The 12633-nt window shown below is 40.7% G+C and overlaps 1 protein-coding gene across 6 annotated transcripts in view; it reads left to right on the top strand.

Moving 5' to 3' along the window:
• The window catches only part of glra1 (glycine receptor, alpha 1), a 171473-nt gene that overhangs the window by 80005 nt on the left and 78835 nt on the right, over positions 1–12633 (top strand). For all 6 annotated transcript variants that reach the window (XM_079670304.1, XM_079670308.1, XM_079670303.1 and 3 more), the window contains one exon: positions 7580–7647. In XM_079670304.1, the coding sequence (XP_079526430.1) occupies positions 7580–7647 (68 nt within the window). The remainder of the gene's footprint in view (positions 1–7579; positions 7648–12633) is intronic.

Here is a 12633-nt window from a genome sequence, read left to right as displayed (position 1 = left end):
CACCGCTAAGCTAAAGGAGGCTAATGTTGGGCTATAAAGGAACTACAGCACGGTCACATGACTTCACGTCACCACCGCTAAGCTAAAAGTGGCTAATGTTGGTCTATAAAGGAACTACAGCACGGTCACATGACTTCACGTCGCCACCGCTAAGCTAAAGGTGGCTGATGTTGGGCTTGATGACGTTTAGTCGTTTCATTTAGACACTTGGTAGCAGCCGTTGTTTTTTAATTGACCAGTGGGGTATTTTCTGACATATTTGACCTCCAGACCAGGGGACAGGAAGTACTAAAATGCTGACTCATTTACGGGTTTTAGGACTCATTACTGCACCACTCTATTGGCATTTCTAGCACAGAGAACTTAAGTGAAGTAGCAACAGTAACCAATGGTGACCGGCTTTATTAAGGTGTCCTAACACATCAACAATTAGAAGTGCACTTAGAGAGCGCATACCTCCGCCAAGGCAAAAGGCTGCTATGTTAGGGAAAGTGAAAAAATAATTTGTGTATTTGCTCTGTTTTTCAGATTCACTCCAACATGTAATGGGTTGTTCCTTAGCCCCGCCTTTATCTTTCCACCAAGTCCCATAAAAATCAGACCTTAAGTGTTGAAAAAATAACCTGCTTATGAAAAAAACATCCTATCAAATATAAATATCATTATAATTGTCTTAATACTAAAACACCACTGTTTACACATTTGTTCATATTGTATTGCACATTTTTACACGTTTATATACATATTTGTATTCTTTATTGAATCAGTATTTTTTGCATTTACTTTACCTTCTTACGTTTAAAAACAAAATCACTTTTTCATTTTCTATATTTTTTGTATTGCACATCTTTTGCTTTACCTCCCTGTCTTTGTATTGAAATAAATCTATTTTATTTGTATCTTATTCTAAAATGGAACCACTATCACAAAGCCCAATTATTTCCTGAAAAAAATGAAGTATTCAAATTATTCTGAATTATGGGACAGCACAGGATAAGATACGTTTCGAAAATCATTATAAAAAGCATTAAATATAGACCTCTCCCTTTCATACAAGACTCTAGGGAACGCATTATGTCATCGAGTGTCCTTACAAGTACTGTATAGAAGTACAGCAGTGTGTGTGTGTGTAGCTCAGGCCATTTGGCACACACACACACACACACACACACACACACACACACACACACACACACACACACACACACACACACACACACACACGGAGCGGATATAAATGTGCAGCTACAGTAGAGTGTGACTCACGCTGCCTGTCCTCCATGACAGTTAATGAGCTGTCGCTTCTTCCCCCGTCTTCTGTTTTTATTGGAAAGCCATAAAGCCAAGGCAAAAAGAGAAAAGTCTTCGTCTCCGGATGATCATTAAACAAACTGCTGAGGAAGAAGATTGGGAACATTTTGTGTTGTTAAACATATATGGCATTGTACAATACATATTAAAAGACTAGAAATAAACAAGAAAGTAGAAAATATGCATTTTTTAATTTACAAATTAACAAGTTAGGAGGAGGAGGTTTTCTAGCTTCTCCAACTCCGCCTCTATGGTTTTTTTTTCTTTACGTCAAACGAAGACAAATGACGATATGCCTTCGCTCTTCTCCCTACGAGAGCACTTTGAAGGAGGGATTTGAGAACAAAGCCAGGATGAAACGTGTCGAGGAGGCCTGAAAGCATTCTGAGCAGAAACACGGCGATAATGTAATACCAGCTGCTTTATGGATAAACCCTTTGATGCACTCAGACACATCACAGAGAGGCTCACTGGGTCCGTGGAGCCTGAATGCATCACGCAGATACACAGCCGCTGGAGTGATTATTTACCCAGAAGCCCCCTGGAACACATTTATCTTCAAATACACAGTTTGATTTAACTCCTGTCGTCAGGAAGATTAGAAAAAAAAAAAAAGTAAAGTGTCAAAAATTATTAGTTGGTTTTATGCTGGTTGGGTTTCATAGAAGTGGCAGTTTTTTTTTAATTAAATGAATAAACGATGACAAAAATAGAATGAAATGTGTCTAAAAACACACAAAGTTAAAGTTATAACGGGCAATTAAAATATACAATTAGATGAAATGGAATAATAAATATATTAATATAACATTTTCAGTACAAAATACAGATATTTATATATAAATAAGAAGTGTAATAACAGAAAACAATGTAATACAAATATAGAAAATAAGAAGTTAAAAAAAGTATATATTTCTATAAATACTGAGGTTAAATTAAGAATGGAAAATAAGGCCTGCAATACAAGAATACAAGTATTTATATAAACATAGCAGCTAGGGTAAGAGAGGGCAATAATTAATAACATACATAAGAAGTTAAGTAAAATGTCCAAAAATACATGAATTAAAATCGAAAAAAATATGGTTTCTTGTCGTAACCACGGTAACCATCAATCAGTGTGGGAACACAGGTTCAGGTCCAGGTTCTTTATTTGTACCCGTACAGTAGGTAGATTTTGTTTGCAGATAAAAAGACAAGGGATCCATCCTGACACACAAACACAAACACAGACAACAGACACATCTCTAATAAAAGGACAAGTACACCCTGCTCCGTCAAATCTCAAAATATTTCAAAAACATTATTAAGCCTTAGATGCATAAGTGGGTCTCTTTGGACCCGGTGAGGTGGTTTTCTCGAAGTATCTTTGTAATTACACGTTTTTATGATTTCATTTCCCAGCTATTCCTCAAAAAACACTTTTTGGATATCATGCCATTCATATTGTAAATTCACATTTTAAGAAGTTGTAGTTTTTGTATTACTACCCCAAGCTTCCATAAGTGGGTCAAAAATGTCTAAAATTATAAATAGTGAAAAATTAAATATTACATATTTCTAGTGTGAACCAAAATATAATATTAGATATTATACAAGTGATTTTTCTAAACCAAAATGACAACAAAAAAAAGCATTAAAAACACATTATTCTAATACGGGTCCTTTTGACCCACTTATGGAAGAGTGTAGGGTCCAGTCACTCTAAGGGCATCTAAGGGTTAAGAAGGAAAACACTAGGTCAAACATGGACATCCAAAATTCATAATTAAATAGGCTTCTGTGTGACGCTCCTATGATGTGTTCATTTGTGCAATAGCTGCTGGGATAAAACTGTTTTTATACCGCTTTGTTCTACTCCTTGGGACGAGTAACCTCCGGCCCGATGGAAGAAGCTTAGATTCTGAGTCCTGGTCGAGCATGGAGCTGGATAACCGCTTCAACACATGATGTAGTTAGTTTGCAAGACATCTAGTTAAATCTCCCCCTCTTCTGGCGCGGAACATTTGTATATATTTGGATCATTTATGCTCATAAGTGAATTCGCCCAAACTAATGTATTTCTAGGAATTAATGTGACATGTTTTTCTTTTTCCAAATCTCGAAGGAACCCAGTGAATAATCAGCTGATTTGTGTTTATCTACAAACAGATGTATGGGGATCTTTCAGTGCGGAAAGATGCATGGCAGTTTGTTACGAGTGTAATCTGTAGATAAATATAGGAAAGGAAAATGGTGAAATCATTTTTAGCTGGTTGAGACTGGACTGCTCATGTGGAAATAGTTGTGCTTTCAAAGTTTATATACGTTGTGCTTTAATTAAAAGTATTCCCCACACTCTGCAGTTTGCCTATCAGGTGGCACCAGCCGTGGTTAACACATCTGATTGAGTATTTTCAAAATGAAACCCCAGTACGTGTGTGCATTACCCGCCACGTTTGTATAGCTTCATGCATCAAATTCATCCGTTGAGGCATCCTTTACTGGCCGGTGCTCACACCACTAGACGTCCACAGCTGAAGCATTCGTTCTCCATCACTTTCGAAGTAATTGAAGCTCTAATCCGTGCACTTTGAGCGTCTTGATCTCGTTCAGCTTCAACATGCAGCTCCTCAGCAGCACAGCGTTACCTCGAGCAAAACCTGGTTGATTTCATATCTGTTTTTTGTGTACTTCTATCTTTACTACCTCACCCCTCTGTCCTCACGCAGTCCTGTGAGTAATCTATTGTTTCTTCTAATTAGATGCTGTACATGTAAGTCACATATAGGGAGCCATCGCCTCCGGCTAGCTTTAATGATTTTCTCCCTCTTAACCGTACATCCTCCACCCTATGATTCTACTCTATGGTGTGTGTGTGTGTGTGTGTGTGTGTGTGTGTGTGTGTGTGTGTGTGTGTGTGTGTGTGTGTGTGTGTGTGTGTGTGTGTGTGTGTGTGTGTGTGTGTGTGTGTGTGTGTGTGTGTGTGTGTGTGTGTGTGTGTGTGTGTGTGTGTGTGTGTGTGTGTGTGTGACTCTCAGATGATATGGCCTCCAGCAATGCTCAGACTGTGACAGGGAGAGTAATTGGCCATCAAAATAATCCAGACCCCTTCCCTCACTCGTAGCTCGCCGCCGGCCAGAGGGATAAGACCCTGAATTTAGCCGGGGACATTAAACAAACCCCTGTGTGTGTGTGTGTGTGTGTGTGTGTGTGTGTGTGTGTGTGTGTGTGTGTGTGTGTGTGTGTGTGTGTGTGTGTGTGTGTGTGTGTGTGTGTGTGTGTGTGTGTGTGTGTGTGTGTGTGTGTGTGTGTGTGTGTGTGTGTGTGTGTGTTTGACCTTAAGATACATGTATACTAACGAGTATGATGTGATGCATCCTCTTGACTTTTTAAAAGTACTTTCTGTGATCCGGGACAGTTTGAAATACAACGCTGTATCACGAAACGCCTCATGAAGACTCGACGACTACAGTAGTCACAATTCAAATGTAAAAATGGTACGCTATGATGTTATAATTTAGCGGACAGAATGCAACTTTGTATACTTTACGTTGAGTAGCGTTTAGGATTGGACCGTTTGTTTTGAGGGTATTATGGTTTGTGTCATTGCCAATGGGAAGATGTCTTTGTCTGAATCATTGATGTATAAAGAGAACTGGATACAGCTCCATTCATTACTATGAGAGTTGTTCAGTGGCGCATGAAGTCCAATGTTTGTTTTGTTTTGTGTACCTTGTACAGGAACCTTGAGAGCCTTGAAAAGCGCCTTTATAAATAAATGGTATTGTTATTAGTAACCGTAACTATAGATTCAGAAAGTTTGCCCTCAAGCCCCGACCTCCGTCTGTCAAAAAAATATCTCTGGATTCAGATTTGAGCGCATTTGACAACTTCTAGACCCTAATGATTGAATTAAGGGTTATACAAATGTTCATACTGGGTAGTTTGTTTAGCTAAAAAAACATTATACGCTGATTTACAGACGTCTCTTTCCTAATGTAAGTCAATGGGAAAATGTATTTTTGGGCCAACATTATGTCCCAGACTGACATGGACGTTGTAGTACCACCGTTTAGCCACTAGGAAAATGTGCTTCAGCGTCTGGGGCACTTCCTGGGGGCTCTGACTGTATAAAATAACGCAATATGACCATGAGTGAGTGTGTTTGCATCCTGTGGGTCTTTGCAAACTATGGATTAAGTGTGTGTTTACAGAAATGGGAGAGAAAAATACTTATTTGTGCTTTTCGTTATGCCCTGCTTGTGTCTTTAAGATCCATTAAATCTGTTCATTGTGTTCCATGTTGTGTTTGAGAACTGAGCTCAAGTGAAGGCTGTGTTTCAGTGATTTTTAAAGATGTTACAGCAGGAAGTAAACAAAGTGTTTGTCTTCTAAGGTGGGATTCAGTCTCCTGACATGAACACTGTGACAGACTCCCACTGCCTGACAGCTTCATCAACTTTCCTCAAGAGTCCCTGAGAATGAAAACTTGTAAACATGTCATTACCGCGTAAAGAAATCTGGAAAAATCAATTTCAACTTTGAAAGTGCTGTCGGTCAAACCCACTCGATAAACACAGAGTGTCATTTCAAGGGAATTCTCAATGAGCAGGAAAGACGCCCTCGTCACAGATGAGACGTTGCCTTCAAGGTTGTTTGCACACGGGCGAGTCAAAGTGGAAGTAAACAGCATTCTGGGCTCCATCGATCGGATGAATTACCAGGTTGTACGAACACAAATGTGATTACTTGGCGGAGAAGTGGAGTTCAGAGAGGAGCGTGGAGGACGATCCGTGAGGCAGAAACATGGAGCTGGCAGTCCAAACTAAAGAGTAGAAAAGATCCAACGTGTTTAGAGAAAGAGTGTGGTTACCTCTCCACCTGGAGCTTATCTGAGTTCTCCATTCATGCCCTAGATACAGAATATAGAAACGTATGGAAAGTCCTATTTGCCTCTCATAACAAAATGATATAATAATAAATCTAGTGACTTTACCCGAAGCACAAAACAGTTAAAAAACGTTGTAAATAATGGGGAAAATACACTTCTCCTACAGATTACATTTCACTTGTTAAACGGCTTTATCCGAAGCAACTTCCATACTCAATAGAGTGGACGATTCCCACAGGAGCAATTTGGGGTGAAGTGTCTCAGGGACACAACGACATGCTGACTGCAGTGGGGTTTGAACCTGTGACCCCCTATCCACTGCGCCACATGCCTCCTCACAAGGGGGTTAAAATGATTGTGTGTGTTATAAGGGTTCAGGTGTGACAAACTAATGGAGAATTGTCAACATCTCTAAGAGGGTCTGAGCTCCGTTGAGGATTTTAACCGTGTGTGTAAAACTTCAAGATGTGTGTATTCAAACTGCATAACATATTCCTCCATTTGAATTACATTATGGTATAAAGGTACGAATGAACTTTATGTGTTTCAAATACACACGAACCAGGCTTAGGTTTATGAATTTAAAATGGATGAAGCCCATTTGTTAGATTTGTTGCATTTACCAGGTGATTACATTTGATATGAATTAAGCCTATTTAATCCACTATGTTTAAAATGCCGTAATCCAATCAAATTAATATCTTCTTTTATTTATAAACCTGATGTATTTGATATGTATAACCACATCATCCACACCCAGCCTGAACATGTAGTCTCTGATGAATGTACTCACTCTACGCAGAATATAAAGAAGACTTTTGCAGCTAAAAACAAAGAAAATCTGAAGGTGGAGACCGGAGCAAAACTATACATTTGGATTAACCTGTTGGAGAAACTCCACATGGTACAGGCTTCGTGTGACTGGGTGTCTACTAGGGGGTATTTTTGCTAACATGTTAACCCTAACGACTACATACAGTGATAATAAATCAGCGCTCTGCAACAGTGTCCCCCCCCCAAGTGGTTGAAAAAAAATCAATGTAGCTGAAAATGCCATATTTCACCGATCAATAAACCAAAGCTCCTTCCCTAATGATTAATGAAGGGCAAACAAACTTTCACTTTAACCTCCACCCTACAATATAATACACTGGTGTTTGTCACATACTCATTGTGTTTTTGTTGTTCAGCTTTTAAGGTTATGTGTATAGTTACATTTAAATGTGGTGTCTTTAGTTTTCTTTTTTAACCAGGAAATATAGTTTTTGTTTAGAGTTTGTGACGATGCAATCTTAACAATTGAATCTCTTTACATTTTATGTCATTCAGGTTGTTTCAAAATCTATTTCTGATGACATCTGAGTGACCGTTTCTTTCTCTTTTCTCTCTCTGCAGGTCCGCCGGTAAACGTTACCTGCAACATTTTTATCAACAGTTTTGGGTCCATCGCTGAAACAACAATGGTGAGCTCAATTATTCTTAGCATGCCTCTGTGTGTGTGTGTGTGTGTGTGTGTGTGTGTGTGTGTGTGTGTGTGTGTGTGTGTGTGTGTGTGTGTGTGTGTGTGTGTGTGTGTGTGTGTGTGTGTGTGTGTGTGTGTGTGTGTGTGTGTGTGTGTGTGTGTGTGTGTGTGTGTGTGTGTGTGTGTGTGTGTGTGTTTAGCGGTTAATGAGAAATGTCACATCTCATTGCAGCTCCATTTCGGCTTGGGTAATTTCTGCTGTGAAAGATGCGATTAATTGAAACGATATAATGTTGATATTCCTCCCCGTCCGAACTTTCATTATTATTTTCCTTTTGAAAAATTAAAAAGCCTGAGTGTTTGGAAAAGATTCCCCCGCCTCATTGAGCTCGTCTCCAATTTCAAACACTTCATTTGAAAGAGCGCATCACTGCGGCGGCGGCCATTTGCATATTAAACATGCTGCTGCTGTCGTGCCTCTTAGTGAGCGAGGGGTTTCACGATCATTCATTACACAGAAAATCCATTAGTGTTAATATAACTCAACCAAAGCAGATATGATAACATTGAACCGGTGTGTGTGTGTGTGTGTGTGTGTGTGTGTGTGTGTGTGTGTGTGTGTGTGTGTGTGTGTGTGTGTGTGTGTGTGTGTGTGTGTGTGTGTGTGTGTGTGTGTGTGTGTGTGTGTGTGTGTGTGTGTGTGTGTGTGTGTGTGTGTGTGTGACTGCAGAGGTGAACCCAGCAGCCACGGCATCCATGCTAAAAACGATGCTAAAAAAAGCACTCGCTCTCCGCTTTAACCTCCATAAAAAACAACATGAATCATGTTTTCATCCAACAAATGCATCAACACTGTCAGCTGTGAAAAGCTTCTGCAGGCGCACGGCGACCTTTGAGGACACGCTTTCCGGGAATGAGGCTGTTCAACACATCCTTGTTCTCTGAAAACACACATATTGAATTGTTAAAGGGGGTTGTGGTAACTCTCAATATTTTTACTCATAGCTTTAATTCTACAAGTACGCAGGCTGAGCAGGACAAACGGGCTCATTTCAAAGATTTTGCAAATTGGGATCAATAAAGTACATCTTATCTTATATTGTCCTAAAATGGCCCAAAACAAAGAGGCAGCAAACACTTCCTGCTACAAAAAACGAAAGGAATGAGACATAAATGGCTCTTTATATAATTGTGTTCAATACGGCAGAGGGCGGACATCGTTATTGAACTGGCAAGCCACATAGTTCAGAGATTTTAATACAATAACAACAACATTTTAGTTAAAAAACAACTATTATTTAACTTTTTTAGATTTGTTTCTACTTAAGGCGCGTTCACACCGCAGTGCTTTTCCCACTTTAGTTCCGATATAGTTCAGAAATGTCGCGTTCACACCAAAAGAATCCGGAACTAAAATTAGTTTATGAGAACCGTTTTGCCCCCTTTTCAGTCCCTGCTAGAGAGCAGGGACTTCCGTGGGAGAAAAAGGTTCCTGTGTCTGAATGCAAACCACGGCCCGTAAAACTCCCAAAAAGTTTTTTGAAGCCGCCATTTTATTTTCCTTGCATTAGCATTATTAGCATTAGCATTAGCCCAGCGCACAAACGCAGAGAGACTAACTTATGGCAACACAAAATAAAACATGGGAGCGGTGGAGATGAGGAGGTGTCGCCGTTCTGGCCGTTTACTCTGAAGGCTTCAGTAGAAGCTGCTGGGAGTCCCAGCAGCTTCTACTGAAGCCAGTCCCCAACTCCGGGGACTTCCGGACGGGGACTCCGGGTGGCAGTATACGCCGTGAAGTTGTTTGCGGCCTGCCAGTAAACCCAAAGCAGAAGAAGAAGAAGTGACGTCAGCGGCTTCATTTGCCTAATCCTCGCCCAGGGACTTATTCCGGTGTGAACGCGATCTGTGCTTAGTTCATCAGAACTAAAGAGTTCTCATGAACTAAGTTCTGATGAACTAAAGAGTTCTCATGAACCTTTGTGGGGAAAGTAATGCGGTGTGAAAGCGCCTATAGATCTACAAATGTATTTAGCTGCCGAGGTTAAGAGTTGGATATTTAATCTTCCTAAATATTGAAGCGTTTGTATTTTTTACGAACTAATACTTCCTCCAATGAAATGTCCAGAGACCAGAGACGTTGCAGCGTTAGAGTAAAAGCAAGTTAAATAAAATACACTTGGACACTTGGGTCGAGTAGTTCACTAATTTAGATGTGGGTATTCTGCCCTTACTGTACTGTGGACCAGATTTCTAGCTTGGCAGATACAACTCCCTAATGAATAAGAAGTAGAACGATAAAGGACAGCATTAGAAAAAGAAAAGAAAGGAGAAAAGGTTTCAAGTGTGTGGAGAGAAGAATTCAGAAGGAGGTGTGAAAACAGAGAGAGAGAGATTAGAAAGAGCAAAGGTCAATATGGAGAAAGAAATGTGTAAAAAGGGAAGGGGCAGGACCGATGGTGAAGAAGTGAAGATGTCCCGAGCTGAACCTCACACACACACACACACACACACACACACACACACACACACACACACACACACACACACACACACACACACACACACACACACACACCGCTGCATTGAACTTGCTGCCCGCTGCAGATCCTCGTCATGCGGAACAAACTCCGGTTTCTCTCCTGCAGAGGCCGGATCGATCCTTTAGGAGGAAGGAGAGATGGAGGGATCAAGGAGGCAGTACGTTGGACAAAGGAGGGATTAGAGGAAATAAATAATCCAAGAAATCAGTTGAATATGTTATGTTTTATAAGGCATTCATTTTATAACTCCTGAACATCTAAGGAAAGGACCAGGAGCGTGTGTGTGTGAATAACGGAGAAGCGCCTCATAGCCGTCACCTTAGGCTGGCAGATCCACAACAGTCGAGTTGAACTTCTGGAAACTGAGTAGAGCTGAGGACCACAGTCAGTGTTGTCGCTCTAATCTCTCAATCTGTGGATTAGGAGCGAAAACAAAGCAGTGAAATAATTGGATTTATCCGTTTTTATCAAACTGGAAAATCCATTTGAAAGCTTCTGAGTCAACAGAGAGCGAGCCAGAGGGAGGTGTCTCCGTGCAGCCCTGGTGTCCGTTGCAGTGTGTAGTTCTCCATTTAAGCTTTGACTACAATATCCCTCACACACACACACACACACACACACACACACACACACACACACACACACACACACACACACACACACACACACACACACACACACACACACACACACACACACACACACACACACACACACACACACACACACACACACACAGTGATAGATGGAGTCTATAGAATGGCGCAGTGCGTGTTGAAGTCCCGACGGTACACAGCTTTATTCCTGTTTCAGCGCTCGCTTGCTCACTCACTCTTCCTCTATCTCTCCCTCACACACACACACACTCTCAGACAGACAAACACACTCAGTCGAAACACAAACCTTGTTTTAGCCTTCTCTTATTTCCTCTACCTTTGAGAACAGACAACACACACACACACACACACACACACACACACACACACACACACACACACACACACACACACACACACACACACACACACACACACACACACACACACACACACACACACACACACACACACAAACTTACAACTGTCTGTTCCCCCTATTATACTTTCTCTCTCACACATGTACCACATACAGTGTGCATTGAGAACAAGAACTAGATGCTATACACTGGACCATTATTTATGAAGAATTAAAAAGTATGCATGTATTAAATACTTGAAATACCAATACAAATATACAAAATGCTAACTTATCCTACATTACTCTCGTTAAGTAATCGTTAAACCATATTCATGTAATGTATGTTTTTCTTATCACTTATGAGCTAAAGTCAATCATTAAACTCACATATCTGTAAACTGAAATGGCCTGTGTTATGTATTCCCTCGTAAAACACTTGGTTAGTTCAATGAACAAGCCCAGCGTCCTCCAGGTGCTGGAGTGTAAATGCTTTTCATTGTGTCTTATTTACAGTTAGATATAACATTTGAGTTGTGAAATAGTAATTGTCATATTTCTGTTGGTCTCTCTCTCCGCTCAGAGCTCTCAGACTGAATCCCTCTCACACAGAAACCTCAATCACTTTATTTGCCTTTGTCACACACACACACACACACACACACACACACACACACACACACACACACACACACACACACACACACACACACACACACACACACACACACACACACACACACACACACACACACACACACACACACACACACACACGCACACACACACACACACACACACACACACACACACACACACACACACACACACACACACACACCTCTCTGCTCATTCATTCCCTCTCTCGCTCTATGGACAGGAAGGTTTGATAGCCAGCTGTATTTCTCTCTCTATTCCTTTACACTTCACTCGTTCTCTCCCCGTTGTAGTTGCACTAATAGGAAAGCCACAGTAAACTACAAAGATGCGTTTAAATAATGTTACCTAGAAATAACAAGAGGCTCTCACCTGTGCAGTGGCTGCTCCTGAACCCTGGATCAGTTCTGTATCATTTCAAATATGCAATTCAAGCAAGTGGTACTGTAGGAGAAATGTAGGCTACTCATCAAAACACTAGAGGCACAATTCTGAACACCTATTCAATATGGAAAAAACAAGACAGTAAATCCGGTTTTCTTCAACCTACAGCCTCATTAGGGTTTGCTGATTCTTACTAACAGCTCACAACTCAGTACCTTCGCCCAATACTCTATCTTTACTGAATAGAGCTTACATGCACCATCAGCCAACAGAGAACTAACAGCTGGCAGTTCAATCAGGAGAGACTTCATTTTGTTTAAAGAACATTTATTGACACAAGTCTTTGGCGATTAGACCCCGATCCTGAAATGGTATATCTAAATACCCCCCCCCCCCCCCCCCCCCCGGGTCTAGACACTGGTGATGATGATGAAGATCTGGATTTGATG

Source organism: Notothenia rossii (assembly GCF_949606895.1).
Source record: "Notothenia rossii genome assembly, chromosome: 3".
Classification (NCBI taxonomy): Eukaryota; Metazoa; Chordata; class Actinopteri; order Perciformes; family Nototheniidae; genus Notothenia; species Notothenia rossii.
The sequence above is the reverse complement of the archived record's forward strand: the minus strand, read 5'-3'. Positions and strand labels throughout refer to the sequence as shown.